The sequence below is a fragment of the Oncorhynchus keta genome, chromosome 22 (assembly GCF_023373465.1).
Source record: "Oncorhynchus keta strain PuntledgeMale-10-30-2019 chromosome 22, Oket_V2, whole genome shotgun sequence".
In the NCBI taxonomy this organism is placed as follows: domain Eukaryota; kingdom Metazoa; phylum Chordata; class Actinopteri; order Salmoniformes; family Salmonidae; genus Oncorhynchus; species Oncorhynchus keta.
The window spans coordinates 4,036,008-4,055,454 of NC_068442.1; the positions used below are offsets into that span (position 1 = coordinate 4,036,008).

Sequence of the window (19,447 nt, forward strand, 5' to 3'; positions counted from 1 at the left end):
AGCAAATGTACGTAGTTATAACGTCATAACGAGTCAAGCAAAAAATGTACAATTGAGAGGAATATGTTGGTTAATGTAGAGACAAACTATTGTGCATATTTTTGTCATGAAGTTAATTTAAGAAAATATCTATTTAGCAAGTTTTTTTCAGCCATATTCAAAATCAAATCAAATGTATTTGTCACATACACATGGTTAGCAGATGTTGTCCGGCACCGACAGATGTTGTACCCACAGCAACTATTAAAACCTTCTCCAACCAGAAACCGTGGACTGATGGCAGTATTCGTGCAAAGCTGAAAGCATGAACCACTGCTTTTAAAATCAGGGCAAGGCGACCGGAAACATGACCGAATACAAACAGTGTAGCTATTCCCTCTGAAAGGCAATCAAACAAGCTATGCGTGAGTATAGAGACAAAGTAGAGTTACAATTCAACGGCTCAGACACGCGAGGTATGTGGCAGGGTCTATAGTCAATCATAGACTACAAAAAAATAAATAATGGACTCACTTTCAGGACAATGCAGTGCCAACGACATGGTCCGCTAGCAAAACCTGCAGACTCTTCTTCACTGCAGCCAACGTGAGTAAAGCATTTAAATGTGTTAACCCTCGCAAGGCTGCCAGCCCAGACTGCATCCCCGGCCGCTCCCTCAGAGCATGCGTAGACCAGCTGGCTGGTGTGTTTATGTACATATTCAATCAATCCTTATCCCAATCTGCTGTTCCCACATGCTTCAAGAGGGACACCATTGTTCCAGTTCCCAAGAAAGCTAAGGTAACTGAGTTAAATGACTATCGCCCCATAGCACTCTCCTCCGTCATCATGAAGTGCTTTGAGAGACTAGTCAAGGATCATATCACCTCCACCCTACCTGACACCCTAGACCTATTCCAATTTGCTTAGGTCCAGAGACGACACAATCACACTGCTCTAACCCATCTGGACAAGAAGAATACCTATGTAAGAATGCTGTTCGCCAACTACAGCTCAGCATTTAACACCATAAGAGTGATTATTGTTCCAGAGGAGGGACTGATGTATATTGACTAATTGACTTGAGAATGTTGTAGTATGTTTAAAACTGAAGAAGTGCATTAGGAGTAGTGCCGAGTGTGTTATGGGTTTGATGGACTGAAATGTGTGCAAATGTATCTGTAGCAGGAGGTGTTTGAGACAGAATGTTTACACAGGGCTGTTAAGTGGGATTGAACGTGACTGCAGTAAAGATCTGTGGGGGCTCATAAATTAAGGTTGTGGTGATATAGAAGTGTCATTCCCAGAGAGTGTATATCGTTACAGGAGATAGCTCATAGGAGAGGGAGGACAGCCAACTGTGCACAATATAGGGAGTTAATGAAGTTAAATTGAAAAGTACACATACCCAGAGCATGGTGAGAGTAAAAGAGATAGTGGTGGCATTTCAGACACCATGGTAAACTTTCAAGAAACCTGTGGCTCAGACTTTTGTTAAATTGGATATTCTTGACACACTTGACAGATTACATGCCGGAATTATTCTTACGGCAGCTGCGTTAGGGGCCGTAATTGAGGCATAGGCATGGGCCATGTTAGTAGTAGCAGGGGTTATTTTAGTAGCATTGTTGGGATATCAGTTTATGAAGACCTCTGCCACATGGCTTGGTAACTGGGACACCGATGGGAGTACAGGGGGGGGGGCTGTTATTTAAATATCACAAATTAGTGATCTTGCCATTGGAGGAGAGTCTATGTTGTCAGGAAATGACCCATGTGTTGCAGTGTGTATGTCCTCAGGTGAAAGCAGCACATAAGGAGCCAGAGATAACCAAGGGCATGGGCTGAATTCTGGAGATTGAGTGTACATCAAGATACACCAGGCGGGGGGTGTTGGGACATCGTTGTTCTGGTCCACACACAGTACTCCTTACAGCACCTGCAGCGGTGAAGATCGTCATGTCTCTCCCCGGTGGGTGTATAGTTCTCACGAGAAGAAAGGTCCAGCTGCATAATGGGTGAGCTTGAAGACAGAGGAAGTGGAGCCAAAGAGAGAGACCAGATTCCACTGTAGACATGCAGATGGGTTGGGTCTGGGAGCTACTTTAACATCATAGTTGGGTTAGCTGCTTTATTGGTTAATGCATCATATGAACGAGGATAGATGTAGAGGTAATTGCATTTAAATAATATTTTGAAGGCATTTATGTGAAAGCATATGCAGTGCTGAGTTACCTCAAGAGAATGTAGCGTTGATTAGGGATACACACTTTCCTATCAGGTGACGTGACTATCAAGTGGCAATGAAGGAGATGGGGAACAAAGTGAAATGACATAGCTTGGGTACACCTCTCGGAACCTGAGGCCGGAAAGGGGAAGACTGGTCGAAAGCATGAGGAGGCTTTTTAGGGCCTTCATTTTTGTGGTGTCCAGCAGAAAAGTATCCTGGCGGTATAGAGTCCGGTGAAGAGAGAGTGGGAATTGTCATGGTCTCAGTCTTTGGTCTTCGTGCATATATAAGTATGCATAACTTACATTGCTAATACTGTTATGTTGTGTTTTTCGTTGCTTTCCAATACTTATTATTATGCTACCAATCTCTTAGGAACCAGAAGGAGAAAGTGGAGAGACTAAAAGCAGCCCAGCTGAAGTGAAGGAATCCACCAGCTTCAGCTAGAATGTCATTTTGTTGTGTGATGAGAGATGGAAATAAGATTATGTATGGTGTAACCATAGAACAGAGGCCATAAGTCTGAGTTTGAAAACCTCACGGAAAAAAGGTGAAGATCTGAATCAGGACCAGAGGTTCCCTGTCCGGTGATCCCAGGGGACCAGGTCTACATCAGAGTGTTTCGGAGGAAGTGGAACGAGCCAAGGTGAGAGGGTCCCTACGAAGTGGTCCTAGCAACACCAACAGCTGTCCAGGTGACAGGATGGTACCATTTAAACCACTGTACCAGAGTTCCGGAGGGGATCGGTGAGCGACCATCGAGCCATGAGGAAGAAGAGGATGCTGATACACCAGGCAGGAGCCTGGAGGAAACAGAAGGAGAAGAGGACCAAGGTGCATCTCCCAATAGCCAACAGACACTCTCTCCTGAATATCCAGAGTCCAGGGATAAAGAGGAGTGACATGCCTGTTACTCCTGATGACATACCTACATTGCAGATATACCTGACGGAGGCACTGTCCAAGGGGACGGAGAAATAACGTCAGGAGAATGGGAAGGAGACTTCCTACCATCGACTTCTCTGCCCTCACATGGTCCTCCTAACAGACAGTGGAAACCAGGACAGATGATGAAACCACAAGAAAGTGGGTTGCTACAGAAAATCTGGACATCTGTTACAAACTGGGGTAGCCACAATGAAGAAACATTGACCCCAAATTGAGAAAAGCAACAAAAAATGGCTGGTATAAGTGGGCCAGCCCAAAAACATAGAATGGACAATTGTATACTGCGTAGCAAATCCCCCGTGACAGGTATATTAACAGTACCTGAACCTGCAATGTTTGAGGTTTGTGAAAATGGTGCAAACTAGATGATGTGAAACTTGGGAGATTTTCATCATGCTGACCCAATTTTCTGTGCCATGTGCCAAAAGGGGGACTGCCCCTTATCTTGGGATGTGGAACGTGTTTAAAGTGTGCACAAAGTACAACAGAATATAACCATGTACTCAATGTAACAGTTGCTGAATGATAAATGATGTTAGACCTTCTGAATATCTGTTCGCCTAGACATGTATGTGACATAGGGTTTTCCAGTTACAAGAGTCCATGGACCGTGCCCTTAATTCTTTAACAGGTTTTTTCACTTATGACCAAATAGTTGTTAGAGAGGTGTCTGTGAGGGAGGGTCATATGTTGTGTCATATTGAGAACATCATTATAAAGGTTTATGAGGTTTAGTTAATTATTTTTTTTGTTTTTGTTACTCTTATATTTTACATAACCGAGAACCTCGGGCAGTGCTAAAAAATGCATACACTGTATGTTAAAGAACACTTGGCTTGAGGAGGGATCTTTTACTTCCTTCTAGCTATATGTGAAAGGAGATGTTTGGTCCCGACTCCCCAGTATGAATGAGAAAGTGAAGCAACGGTTGATAAGGTGTAAGGGAGGCAGATTGTCTTCTCACTTGTACTGGAACAAACTTTAAGGTTTGGGACTTAGTACGCCCCAGAGGAGGAATATATTGGGAATTTTCCAGTACATGCTTGCACATTATACAGCTTAGACATGCACACAATAAGTGCACTCTCTGTGTGTGTCTATGTCATTAGGCACCATTAGAAAGGCACCTGTCTTAGGAGTGGGCATGTCTGTTTATTTTTTAACCATTGCTATGGCCTAATGTTGACTGTTGCTATGGTTACACCACCAATATAATTTATGCCCTAATGTGAAACCAAGGTAAAATTAGTGCAAGGCAAAAAGATAATGGTGGCTAAATGCCAGAGGGGATTAATCATTAACATAAAGAGGAGGTACTGTGTGTGTGACTTAAGGATGAAACCTGTATAAAAAGTGTGTGCCAAGACTGGAAAGTCAGTTGCTTCATGAACCAGCTCAGCTTATATTACTTTGTAATAAAGTCGATTTGAACTCACCGGCTCCAGTATTTGAGAAATATTATTGACTGAACATTTCCATGACAGTAGTGTAGCTAACTGACATGTAACGTTAGCTAATGTTTCATCCCCTCTCAACTGAAGTTCTGTCTGAAGTGAATGAACTAGCTAAAGTAGCTAGCTAGTAGCTACCACAGCCAGTTTAGCTCTAGGCTCTAACTATCTCAGTGTCTGTCAGGTAGCAGTATCTAATAGCTGTTGTGTGTATGGAAAGGTTTTGTAGTCTTTGTTTTGTCCCGTTTTAAAAGAAGTATATTAACTTGGCTAGTCTTCGCCAGTTGATGTACCTAGTTAGCTCAAACTTCAGCTGTTATTTTTGCATCAATCACACTAGACCTGAATCAAACAATGAAACTAGCAGCCAAACAATTGAAGACCGATATTATGAAGTTTTCCGACAGCACAATGTGAATTTTTTTATTAGAGGCAGTATAACATTATTGAGCTGTCAGTTTCCCTAGCCAATTCCCTATGTTTCACACTGACACGGCATAAACAGCTCTACAAGCTTCACTGTCATGGTGCACAGTCAGTACACACTACACAATACTATGCTCATCATGTCGTAGTAGGATCAGATGGTGACAGGTGTCCCTGCAGGGTCAGACAGCCAGGGAAAACCAGTCTACGGAGGTCAGGTGAATTTTGCAGTATATTATACCAACCAGTGAATGATAAAAGTTCCATTTTGAGTTGATGGGTAGGCCTACATGACATTAGTTTAAAGCTACAGTCTGGGATCTGGGAATAATGGTAATTTCAATTAATGAGCCATTGACTTCATTTACCGGAAAATATAATGAATGTAATTCTTTGTCATGCAGGATCAGATGGTGACAGGGGTCTCAGCAGGGTCAGGCAATCAGGGAAGACCAGTCTGTGGTGGCGCTAAGATGAACTTTTGCAGATGCAACACCTTATTCTCTCTGTGCAGCAAACACTGGACATGCCAGAAGCTCTACAGATTTGAAATATTTTAAGGGAGTCTGACAAATTTCTAAAAGTTGATTTCCAAACTGTATCAGGGGTTGGAGTCTTATCCCGATGACACAAAACATGTCAAACAAAAATGTGATGAAGACCAGGGAGACACTATTAATGATGATTAATAGATAAAGAAATGTTTGAATGCCCAGTCATGTTCATATAATCTCAGAAATACATATTTGCCTTCGGAAAGTATTCAGATCCATTAACATTTTGTTACGTTACAGCCTCATTCTAAAACGGATTAAATAAAACAAGATCCTCAGCAATCTACACAAAATTCCCCATAATTACAAAGTGAAGACAGGTTTTAAGAAATACCTTATTTAAGATTTCAGAACCTTTGCTATGAGACTCGAAATTGAGCTCAGGTGTATTCTGTTTCCATTGATCATCCTTGAAATGTTTCTGCAACTTGATTAGAGTCCACATGTGGTAAATTCAATTGATTGGACATGATTTGGAAAGGTACACACCTGTCTATATAAGGTCCCACAGCTGACAGTGCATGTCAGAGTAAAAACCAAGCCAGTAGAGCTCCAAGACAGGATGGTGTCAAGGTAAAGATCTGGGAAAGGGTACCGAAAAATGTCCTTAAAACAGTGGCCTCCATCATTCTTAAATGAAATAAGTTTGGAACCACCAATACTTTTCCTAAAGCTGGCCGCCTGGCCAAACTGAGCAATCAGGTCAGAAGTGGCTTGGTCAGGGAGGTGACCAAGAAACCAATGGTCACCCTGACAGAGCTCTAGAGTTCCTTTGTGGAGATGAGGGAACCTTCCAAAAGGACAACCACCTCTGCAGCACTCTACCAATCAGACCTAAATGGTAGACTGACCAGACGGAAGCCACTCCTCTGTAAAAGGCACATGACAGTCCGCTTGAGTTTGCCAAAAGGCACCTAAAGACTTTCAGAACATGAGAAACAAGATTCTCCGGTCTGATGAAACCAAGATTGAACACTTTGGCCTGAATGCCAAACGACACAACTGTAGGAAACCTAGCACTATCCCTACAATGAAGCATTGTGGTGGTAGCATCATGCTGTGGGGATGTTTTTCAGGGGCAGGGACTGGGGTACTAGTCAGGATCAAGGGAAAGATGAATGGAGCAAAGTACAGATTCTTGAAAACCTGCGCCAGAGAGCTTAGGACCTCAGAATGGGGCGAAGGTTCACCTTCCAACAGGACAATGACCCTAAGCACACAGCCAAACCAACACAGTGGCTTCAGGACAAGTCTCTGAATGTCCTTGAGTGACCCAGCCAGAACCCGGACATGAACGCTACCGAACATCAATGGAGAGACCTGAAAATAGCTGTGCAGCGATGCTCCCCATCCAACCTGACAGAGCTTGAGAGGATCTGCAGAGAAGAATATCCGATGCACTTGCTAATAAACTCGCTCACCGAGTCAGCGTATACGTCAATGTTATTGTCTGAGGCAATCCGGAACATATCCCAGTCAACATGATCGAAGCAATCTTGGAGCGTGGAATCCGATTGGTCAGACCAGCGTTGTATTGACCTGAACGCAGGCGTTTCCCATTTTAGATTATATTTATAGGCTGGGAACAACAAAATGGAGTCATGGTCAGATTTTTCAAAGGCAGGGCAGGGGAGGGCTTTGTGTGCGTCGCAGAAGTTAGAGTAGCAATGATCCAGAAAGCTACCAGCCCCTGTCACGCATTTGATATAATGATAGAATTTAGGAAGTATCATTCTTAGGTTAGCTTTGTTAAAATCCCCAGCTACAATAAATGCAGCCTCAGCATTTATGGTTTCCAGAGTCCAGTGAAGTTCTTTCAGGGCCGACAAGGGATCTGCTTGGGGGGTTATACACGGCTGTGACTATAATCGAAGAGAATTCTCTTGGAATATAATGCGGTTGGCATTTGATTGTAAGGAATTCTAGGTGGGGTGAACAAAAGGACTTGAGTTCCTGTATGTTGTTGTGATTATATCATGAGTCGTTTATCATAAGGCATACACGCCCACCCTTCTTCTTACCAGAGAGATGTTTGTTTCTGTCGGCGTGATGCGTGAAGAAACCGGGTGGCTGTACCGACTCTGACAACATATCCCGAGTGAGCCATGTTTCCATGAAACAGAGAACGTTACAATCTCTGATGTCCCTCTGGAAGGCAACACGTGCCCTAATTTCATCCACCTTGTTATCTAGAGATTGGACATTGGCGAGTAAAATGCTCGGAAGTGGTGGATGGTGTGCTGGCCTTCTGAGTCTGACCAGTCGGCCGCTCTGTCTGCCTCTCCTGTGGTGACTGCGCTGTTTTGGGAAGGCCTCTGGGATAAGATCGCATGTCCAGGGTGGAGGTCTGGTTCGGGAAAGACGTATTCCTGGTCGTAAGTTCACATCGCTTTTATTACATACAGCTGGGAAGAACTAACACTTGAGATTTTCCTGGCTAAAAATTTAAGAAATAATGTAAACAAGATGCTGTGTTTTATTTACAGTAGTGATGGACAGCTGGTGGGTTTTTAAAAACAGGTTTTCAAACACTTGTAGCCCGATTAGCAGGACAATAGACTCTTTATGGCTACTGTAGGTGTGAACATCCCCCTACCGGCAATGTATTCGATGCTTAAGTACTCTGAAGTGTTACATTTCTAACTCAAAACAGCAGTACAGTATCTCTTCATCAACATCTTTATGCTTTTGTTAATAAAATAATGATAAAAATACTATTTCAAAATGCTGATGTTTATTAAGCTATGGATTCATAATGAATTACTATGAGAATAAATATCACTGAATTACAGAAATATTGGAGTTTTTATTTTCTTTTTTTTCTTAGGGGTGGATCAGCTTCATATTGCGGAAAGAATGCTGCTTCCATCAATGTAATTGTCTGCATATAATATTGGAACAAAGTTGTCTAATGAATATTTTCCAGTAAGCAACAATTCGTTTTTCAAACACGTTGTATAGCGCCATTATAGCTATTAGCAGGGCTATATTTTGGCCTTTATGGGCGGCGCACAATTGGCCCAGCGTTTCTCTCCCTCTAAAAACAAAAATAAATGTTTTGGCCTTTACAAATTTTATTTGGGCCTTTGTTCGGATTACAATCGCTCTCTATTGTTTTTTTTGAAAGCAAAATAACCACCAAAATATTGTTATATATTATCAGGTTGATGACACAAAGCTAAGTGACTCGCTCATTCATGGCTTTGATCAAAATAAATAAGTACCAACAATCTTTCTGATAGTTTTAATGAAGAAATGTTTTGTTTACCCTGACCTGGACACCATGAACATTATTATAATAGCCATTTGAAGAATCCAAGATGGCGTAGCAGTCAGACGTCTTTGTCCTGTTGTGTCCCTTGTATATATCGTTTTACATCTTTTTTTTTGCTAAACCTCAACATCTAAATACTCCCCTGCAACCCGCCTCACCCAATGTAGCGTGGATCTTCTTTTTTTTCTAAAGTATTTATATTTACTTCGGATCTGGAATCCCTCAACTGATGCTAGCCAGCTAACTACCAGCTATCAGTCAGCAAACCATTGCCAGCGGTCATCAGCTAACCTTCAGCTCGGAAAGCTCTCGCTAGTTCGAACAGCGTGACTCTAACCAGAGCATAACGGACCTGTTATTTTTATCCCCGGATTCCGACCGCAAACTGAACATTTTCATCTGGATCTTCACAACTAACTAACGGCAATCCCAGATGACTACTCCTGGCTAGCGTTTCCATCCCAGAGCAAGCACCAATTAGCTTGAAGCTAGCACAGCCAGGGCTCCTGTGCTACCACCGAAGCATACTCTTGGGCTACAATACCCCGACCCCTTCTACAGCCAGTACGGGGCATGGAACCCCGCAGATCCCCTACGACTGGAATAGCGACAATCTGCCCAAGGACTCCAACAGGCCCCTCAGGCGCGACGCCCGCTGAAGGCCCATTATGCTAGGCCTGCTAGCTACCTAGAGCTACTTGGAACCCTACTAATTCCACGACTGCTCTATCGACGTCACCGCACGAAGAGGCAAAAACAGAACTACCCCCATCGCGACGTCCCCCAAAGGTTAACTTTCTAGTCCCTGTTATCTAACCCGGTCTGCTAACTGCTAGCTCGCCGGGCCCGGTCTCCCAACTGCTAGCCCCTGCTAACTGCTTGCTTGCTAACCCAGCCTGCTAACTGCTAGCTTACCCCGGTCTACTAACTGCTAGCTTGCCGGCCCCGGCCTGCTAACTGCTAGCTTGCCTGCCCGGTCTGTAACTGCTAGCCCCTGCTAGCTGCTTGCTTGCTAACCTGGCTTGCTAACTGCTAGCTTGTTTAGCCCCGGCCTACTAACAGTTAGCATCGGCCTGCTAACAGTCTGAATCGCCGTGTCCCCAGCCAGCCCAACCACTCATATGTTCACTTGTTTACGCATGCCTCTCTCTAATATCAATATGCCTCGTTCATTACTGTCCAGGTTAGTGATTACTGTCTTATTTCACTGTAGAGCCTCTAGCCCTGCTCAATATGCCTTAACCAACCATGTTGTTCCACCTCCAACATGTGCGATGACATCACCTGGTTTAAACGTCTCTAGAGACTATATCTCTCTCATCATTACTCAATGCCTAGGTTTACCTCCAATGTACTCACATCCGACTTTACCTTTGTCTGGACACTATGCCTTGAATCTATGCTATCGTGCCCAGAAACCTGCTCCTTTTACTCTCTGTTCCGAACGTGCTAGACGGCCAGTTTGTGTAGCCTTTAGCCGTACCCTTATTCTACTTCTCCTCTGTTCCTCTGGTGATGTGGAGGTTAATCCAGGTCTTGCAGTGCCGAGCTCCACTCCCACCCCCCAAGTGCTCTCATTGGTTGACTTCTGTAAATGTAAAAGCCTTGGTTTTATGCATGTTAACATTAGAAGCCTACTCCCTAAGTTTGTTTTACTCACTGCTTTAGCACACTCTGCCAACCCAGATGTCTTAGCCGTGTCTGAATCCTGGCTTAGGAAAACCACCAAAAACCCTGAAATCTCCACCACAAAGATAGAACTGTCAAAGGGGGCGGTGTTGCAATCTACTGCAAAGATAGATAGTAATACAGAACTCTGCAGGCTAAGTCTGTACCCAAACAATTTGAGCTTCTACTTCTAAAAATTCACCTTTCCAGAAACAAGTCTCTCACTGTTGCCGCTTGCTATAGACCTCCCTCTGCCCCCAGCTGTGCCCTCGATACCATATGTGAATTGATTGCCCCCCATCTATCTTCTGAGTTCGTGCTACTAGGTGACCTGGGACATGCTTAACACCCCGGCCATCCTACAATCTAAGCTTGATGCCCTCAATCTCACACAAATGATCAATGAACCTACCAGGTACAACCCCAAATCAGTAAACAAGGGCACCCTCATAGATGTGATCCTAACTAACTCGCCCTCCAAATACACCTCTGCTGTTTTCAATCAAGATCTCAGCAATCACTGCCTCATTGCCTGCGACTAAATGACCACCCCTCATCACTGTCAAACACTCCCTGGGAGCAGGCCTTTCTAAATAGACCTGGCCGGGGTATCCTGGAATGACACTGACCTCATCCCGTCAGTAGATGATGCCTGGCTATTCTTTAAAAGTGCTTTCCTCAACATCTTAAATAAGCATGCACCTCTCAAAAAAAAATTTGAACTAGGAATATATATAGTCCTTGGTTCACTCCAGACCTGTCTGCCCTTGACCAGCACAAAAACATCCTGTGGCATTCTGCATTAGCATCGAATAGCCCCAGTGATATGCAACTTTTCAGGGAGTTAGGAACAAATATACACAGGCAGTTAGAAAAGCTAAGGCAAGCTTTTTTAAACAGAAATTTGCATCCTGTAGTACTAACTCAAAAAAGTTCTGGGACACTAAAGTCCATGGAGAATAAGAGCACCTCCTCCCAGCTGCCCACTGCTCTGAGGCTAGGAAACACTGTCACCACCGATAAATCCACTATAATTGAGAATTTCAATAAGCATTTTTCTACGGCTGGCCATGCTTTCCACATGGCTACGGCTACCCCTACCCCGGTCAACTGCCCGGCACCCTCCACAGCATCACGCCAAAAGCCCCCACCATTTCTCCTTTACCCAATTCCAGATAGCTGATGTTCTGAAAGAGCTGCAAAATCTGGACCCCTACAAATCAGCCGGGCTAGACAATCTGGACCCCCTCTTTCTAAAATTATCTGCCAAAATTGTTGCAACCCCTATTACTAGCCTGTTAAAACCGCTCTTTCGTATCATCTGAGATTCCCAAAGATTGGAAAGCTGCTGCGGTCATCCCCCACTCTAGACCCAAACTGCTACAGACCTATATCTATCCTGCCCTGCCTTTCTAAGGTTTTCGAAAGCCAAGTTAACAAACAGATTACTGACCATTTCGAATCCCACCATACATTCTCCGCTATGCAATCTGGTTTCATAGCTGGTCATGGGTGCACCTCAGCCATGATCAAGGTTCTAAACATCATAACCGCCGTCAATAAGAGACATTACTGTGCAGCTGTATTCATCGACCTGGCCAAGGCTTTCGACTCTGTCAATCACAACATTCTTATAGGCAGACTCGACAGCCTTGGTCTCTCAAACAATTGCCTCGCCTGGTTTACCAACTACTTCTCTGATAGAGTTCAGTGTGTCAAATCGGAGGGCCTGTTGTCCGGACCTCTGACAGTCTCTATGGGTGTGCCACAGGGTTCAATTCTCGGGCTGACTCTCTTTTCAGTATACATCAATGATGTTGCTCTTGCTGCCGGTCATTCTCTGATCCACCTCTACGCAGACGACAACATTCTGTATACTTCTGGCCCCTCCTTGGACACTGTGCTAACTAACCTCCAGACGAGCTTCAATGCCATACAACTCTACTTCCGTGGCCTCCAACTGCTCTTAAACGCAAGTAAAACTAAATGCATGCTATTCAATCGATCACTGCCCGCACCTGCTCGCCCGTCCAGCATCACTACTCTGGATGGCTCTGAATACGTGGACAACTACACATACCTGGGTGTCTGGTTAGACTGTAAATTCTCCTTCCAGACTCACAGTAAGCATCTCCAGTCCAAATTTAAATCTAGAATTGTCTTCCTATATCGCAACAAAGCATCCTTCACTCATGCTGCCAAACATACCCTTGTAAAACTGACCATACTACCGATCCTCGACTTCAGTGATGTCATCAATAAATTAGCCTCCAACACTCTACTCAACAAACTGAATGCAGTCTATCACAGTACCATCTGTTTTGTCACCAAAGGCCCATACACTACCCACCATTGTGACCTGTACACTACCCCCAAAGCCAATTCTTCCTTTAGTAGTCTTTCCTTCCAGTTCTCTGCTGCCCATGACTGGAACGAATTGCAAAAATCTCTGAAGCTGGAGACTCACATCTCCCTCAGTAGCTTTAAGCACCAGTTGTCAGAGCAGCTTACAGATCACTGCACCTGTACATAGCCCACCTGTAAACATCCCATCTATCTACCTACCTCATCCCCATACTGGTATTTATTTTGCTCCTTTGCACCCCAGTATCTCTATCTGCACATTCATCTTCTGCCGATCTACCATTCCAGTGTTTAATTGCTATATTCTAATTACTTCGCCACCATAGCCTATTTATTTCCTTAACTTACCTCATTTGCACTCACTGTATATACTTTTTCTTTTCTTTTCTTCTACTGTATTATTGACTACATGTTCTGTTTATTTTTCCTGTGTAACTCTGTGTTGTTGTATGTGTCGAATTGCTACGCTTTATCTTGGCCAGTTGCAACTGAGAACTTGTTCTCAACTAGCCTACCTGGTTAAATAAAGGTGAAATAAAAAAAATCAATAAAAAATTTGCCTTCACAGAATATACATTAGTGCAACACATTCAGCAGAAAATAGCTTAATTTTCATCAGATGACAACAGAAGTGCTATGATATTTATTTTGAAAATGCAGAATTCTGCGTAAATGTGACCCCTGGGTAAGAGTACTCATACTATTTTCTATTTCTATTTATAAAATGTCTTACTTTTTTAGTAAGCATTTCACAGTAAAGTCTACACCTGCACATTTGAGTACTGTAATGAGAGCATTACAAGAATTTCGCTACACCCGCAATAACATCTGCTAAACTTGTGTATGTGACAAATACAATTTGATTTGACTTGATTCGAGTGTGAGAGTGTGTGCAGGCAAACTCACTGATGCATGGGTGCCCTGTGATACTGCCCAGTGACAAGTGCCATTCCTCTGCAAACTAGGAATCAGTCAGCTACTGGTGAGCGATAAAATAGCACAGTTGTTTGTAATACCCTTTACTTTCCTCTGCTTTTAAGGAAGAGACCAACCAACCTACAACCATTTTAATGAAGGGGACAAACTGCCCCCTGGTGATGCTCTACGATATTACAGACAGTCATTCACAAAACTCAGTCCACCATTCATATTCACACTGACAATCACTATTCAATATGCATCTATTAATACATGGCTGAAAAGTCAACCAATCGCCACACAAGAGGTGAAAGCCTTAGTCAGCAAAACAGAAACAGCCTTATCTGGTCATTTTTTTAAATACGGAAATCAAAGAAGTGCCTAGGTGAGGTCGGTCCACTCCTTAACTGCATCCCAAATGGCACCCTTTACCCTATATAGTACACTATTTTTTTTTTTTTTACTTGTAGGGAATAGGGTGCCATTTGGAATGTAACACTTGTCCCCCGGAAGCAGTAAAGAGCTAATGCAGTTATAACTCATTCATAATATATTACTTACATCAAGCATCAAATAACAAAACAGACCCATTGTCTCTCTGTGTACCCAGCTAGGAATTCAAAAAGTATTGAATCAATCCTAGGGTTCATTGCAAGTGCATTGAGAACATCTTCAGTGAGAACAGAGACAATTTTGTAAAATGTTGGTCTCTGACATCCCCTAGGGCTAAAGTGAAAAAGACTGATTAAAATAACCCAGCACAGACAGACTTAAGAACACTTTCAGGATGAGAGAATCTCTAACTCTGAATTCCAAATCAACCATTAAACCCTAAAGCCCAGACACTTGTGTAGATTTCCGAGGATTGGATATGTCTAAGTAATATGGTGGTAGCTCCATCTTGCCCTTGATAGTCCAAGTGGAATTGTTGCCATTTTACAGATTCCTATCCAATCCTCTCAGATCTACACCAGTGCCTCGGGGGTAAGGACTAGGAGGTTAATTTGGGGTTATGTAGGTTCATCCTTATCCTGGGGTTATCTGTAAAATGACCAGGCCTTGTGGCCAGGCAGGCCTTGACTAAACGTGCTGTTGAAGACCACATTGGTCCATCCCTCTGGGTTAATAGACTAACCGTGCTGTGGAACACCACACTGTGTCCGTTGCCTGTGCTCTCCATGTGTGTGGCCAGGTTAAGGCAGATAGCCCGGTGTCTGATGGCGTCCATGGTTTGGGCATCGAAGAAGTCATGGGGCCTCGCTGGTGGGAGAGGAGACACTGGGATGAGAGCAGAGAGAGTCTGGGATGAGAGGTGAGGAGACACCATGTAGACAAGTGAGACAGCAGTGAGACCAGGCCAGCACCAACACTACCGTCTCCTCACGAAGATGATTACTATGAAACAGTGTGAAATAGGACAACTTGCTGAATGGTTCCTTGCTGCTTTTTTACTGTATTACTACTATGAGCTGAACATATTATTCTAGAGAGCAGGGATATCGTTGAGAGAGAATGTGTTGGCTGACTGGCTGAAAATTAATCAAGGGCATTTTCATGTTAAAATATATTTAGAAAAGTGTTGTCTGTCCTACTCTCACATTTCTCTCTCTCCTGACAAAGAGCCAGACACCATCCAAACTTCCTCCCAAGTGCTGTCCCGAGTCAGAAGTAATATTTTGACCCATCTTGACTTTATACGGCCCTTTATCAATCTTTCTTAGAAGTCTAGACGAGCTCAAAAAGCCTTTGCCCGAGAATGGCCCATTCAAGCTGAAGGAGGTGCCTGAAGTAACAAACCATTCCAACCCCTGTCTGTCAGGAAACCTTTCTGTCTGTCTGTCAGGAAACCTTTCTGTCTGTCTGTCAGGAAACCTGTCTGTCTCTCTGTCTGTCTGTCAGGAAACCTTTCTGTCTGTCAGGAAACCTTTCTGTCTGTCTGTCAGGAAACCTTTCTGTCTGTCTGTCTGTCAGGAAACCTTTCTGTCTGTCTGTCTGTCTGTCAGGAAACCTTTCTGTCTGTCTGTCTGTCAGGAAACCTTTGTCTGTCTGTCTGTCAGGAAACCTTTCTGTCTGTCTGGAAACCTGTCTGGAAACCTGTCTGTCTGTCTGGAAACCTGTCTGGAAACCTGTCTGGAAACCTGTCTGGAAACCTGTCTGGAAACCTGTCTGGAAACCTGTCTGTCTGTCTGGAAACCTGTCTGGAAACCTGTCTGTCTGTCTGGAAATCTGTCTGGAAACCTGTCTGTCTGTCTGGAAATCTGTCTGGAAACCTGTCTGGAAATCTGTCTGTCTGTCTGGAAATCTGTCTGTCTGTCTGTCTGTCTGTCTGTCTGTCTGTACAGTGCCTTCAGAAAGTATTCATACCCATTGACTTACTCCACATTTAATTTAGTTGTTTCAGCCTGATTTCAAAATGGATTAAAAACAATGATACATCTCCCCCATCTACAAACAATACCCTATAATGACAACATGACAAATAATGTTTTTTGAAAGATTTGCTAATTTATACAGAAATATTTAATTTACACAAATATTCCCACCCCTGAATCAATATTTTTGTAGAAGCACCATTGGCGGCGATTACAGCTTTGAGTCGTCTTTGGTATGCCTGTATCAGATTTTCTTTCATTTTTTTCTTGCAGATTTTTCTCGAACTCTGATAAGTTTGATGGGGAGTGATGGAGAACAGCAATCTTCAAGTATTTCACAGATTCCCAATGGGACTCAAGTCTGGGCATTGGCTGGGCCACTCAAGGACTTTCAAAATCTTTTCCTGAAGCCATTCCAGCATTGCTTGGGGTCATTGTCCTGTTGGAATGTAAATCTTCACCCCAGTCTAAGGTTGATTGCACTGTGAAGCAGGTTCCATCCAGGATTTACCTGTATTTGGCTCCATTCATTGACCCCTCTACCCTTACCAGTCTCCCAGTCCCTGCCACTGAAAAGCATCTCCACAGCATGATGCTGCCACCCCATGCTTCACGGTAGAGATGGTGTTAAACGGGTGATGAGCTGTGCCTGGTTCTCTCTAGACGTAGCGCATTGCACTCAGGTCAAATACTTACATTTTTGCCTCATCAGACCACAGAATATTTTGCCATATGATCAGAGTCTTTCACATACCTATTGCAAACATGCATTTTTATAAGGTGTGGCTTCTCTCTGGCCACACTTCCATAAAGCCCAGATTGGTGAAGTGCTGTCGAGATTTCCTACTGGCAGGCTCTCCCATCTTAGTCAAGGAACTCTGTAGTTCAGTCAGAGTGGTCATTGGGACATTGGGTTCTTGGTCCTTCTTGCCCGGTAGCTCAGTTCTGTCAGACGGCAACCTCTACACAGAGTCTGGGTAGTTTCATATTTGTTCCATTTCCCAATGATGGAGACCACTGTGCTCTTGGAAACTTTCAACACTCTATAAATTGTTTTTAGACCCTTCCCCAGATACAGTGGGGCAAAAAAGTATTTAGTCAGCCACCAATTGTACAAGTTCTACAACTTAAAAATATGAGAGAGGCCTGTAATTTTCATCATAGGTACACTTAAACTATGACAGACAAAATTAGAAGAAAAGAAATCCAGAAAATCACATTGTGGGATTTTTTATGAATTTATTTGCAAATTATGGTGGAAAATAAGTATTTGGTCACCTACAAACAAGCAAGATTTCTGGCTCTCACAGACCTGTAACTTCTTCTTCAAGAGGCTCCTCTGTCCTCCACTCGTTGCCTGTATTAATGGCACCTGTTTGAACTTGTTATCAGTATAAAAGACACCTGTCCACAACCTCAAACAGTCACACTCCAAACTCCACTATGGCCAAGACCAAAGAGCTGTCAAAGGACACCAGAAACAAAATTGTAGACCTGCACCAGGCTGGGAAGAATGAATCTGCAATAGGTAAGCAGCTTGGTTTGAAGAAATCAACTGTGGGAGCAATTATTAGGAAATGGAAGACAATACAAGACCACTGATAATCTCCCTCGATCTGGGGCTCCATGCAAGATCTCACCCCGTGGGGTCAAAATGATCACAAGAACGGTGAGCAAAAATCCCAGAACCACACGGGGGGACCTGCAGAATGACCTGCAGAGAGCTGGGACCAAAGTAACAAAGCCTACCATCACTAACACATTACGCCGCCAGGGACTCAAATCCTGCAGTGCCAGACGTGTCCCCCTGTTTAAGCCAGTACATGTCCAGGCCCGTCTGAAGTTTGCTAGAGAGCATTTGGATGATCCAGAAGAAGATTGGGAGAATGTCATATGGTCAGATGAAACCAAAATATAACTTTTTGGTAAAAACTCAACTCGTCGTGTTTGGAGGACAAAGAATGCTGAGTTGCATCCAAAGAACACCATACCTACTGTGAAGCATGGGGGTGGAAACATCATGCTTTGGGGCTGGTTTTCTGCAAAGGGACCAGGACGACTGATCCGTGTAAAGGAAAGAATGAATGGGGCCATGTATCGAGAGATTTTGAGTGAAAACCTCCTTCCAACAGCAAGGGCATTTTAGATAAAACGTGGCTGGGTCTTTCAGCATGACAATGATCCCAAACACACCGCCCGGGCAACGAAGGAGTGGCTTCGTAAGAAGCATTTCAAGGTCCTGGAGTGGCCTAGCCAGTCTCCAGATCTCAACCCCATAGAAAATCTTTGGAGGGAGTTGAAAGTCCGTGTAGCCCAGCAACAGCCCCAAAACATCACTGCTCTAGAGGAGATCTGCGTGGAGGAATGGGCCAAAATACCAGCAACAGTGTGTGAAGACTTACAGAAAACATTTGACCTTTGTCATTGCCAACAAAGGGTACCGTAATTGCTGGACTATAAGCCGCTACTTTATTCCCACGCTTTGAACCTCGCGGTTTATACAATGACGCGGCTAATTTATTGATTTTTCCCGCTTTCACAAGATTCATGCCGCCAAAAAACTGAGCACCGTCACATAATGTGACGTAAAATTGAGCGCGCTCAAACTTCCCATCATTCTGATTACGGTAGTAATTTTGTCACCCTGATCATGGCAAAGACACGGAGAAATGCATATGATGCAGCTTTCAAGTTGAAGGCGATCGATCTGGCTGTTGGAAAAGGAAAGAGAGCTGCTGCACGGGAGCTTGGCCTTAATGAGTCGATGATAAGACGTTGGAAACAGCAGCGTGAGGAACTGACTCAGTGCAAAAAGACAACAAAGGCTTTCAGAGGGAAGAAAAGCAGATGGCCCAAAGTATTTGCAGCCACTCGACATCAGTGTAAATCGTGCATTTAAGGTGGCGCTCCTTGTTCAGTGGGGAGAAGTCTTGGATGACAAATGGGGAGAAATCCTTCACTTAAACGGGCTGCATGCGAAGAGCAACTTATGGTCAAGTCTGCCAGTGGGTCCTGACAGCGTGGAGCATTGTCAAAAAATCCACTATCATCAACGGGTTTCGGAAGGCTGGACTGCTGCGTGTTGAAGGGGCAGCATGAGCTCAGCGGGGTATTTGCCTCCGGATGAAAGTGACGAGAGCGACAATGAAAACGATCCAACATCGGATGAAGCAATCCTGAGGCTATTCATCTCTGACACCGAAGGAGATGACTTCAGTGGTTTCAGTGCACAGGAGGAGGAAGATAGTGACCAAGTTAATTTG

At 43.8% G+C, this 19,447-nt stretch overlaps 1 protein-coding gene across 1 annotated transcript in view; it reads right to left on the reverse strand.

The window, feature by feature from the left end:
* The window catches only part of LOC118400944 (zinc finger protein AEBP2-like), a 49,874-nt gene that overhangs the window by 20,787 nt on the left and 9,640 nt on the right, over window positions 1–19,447 (reverse strand). Inside the window, exon 5 of the mRNA XM_035797984.2 lies at window positions 14,948–15,072. Coding sequence (XP_035653877.1) covers window positions 14,948–15,072 — 125 coding nt within the window. The remainder of the gene's footprint in view (window positions 1–14,947; window positions 15,073–19,447) is intronic.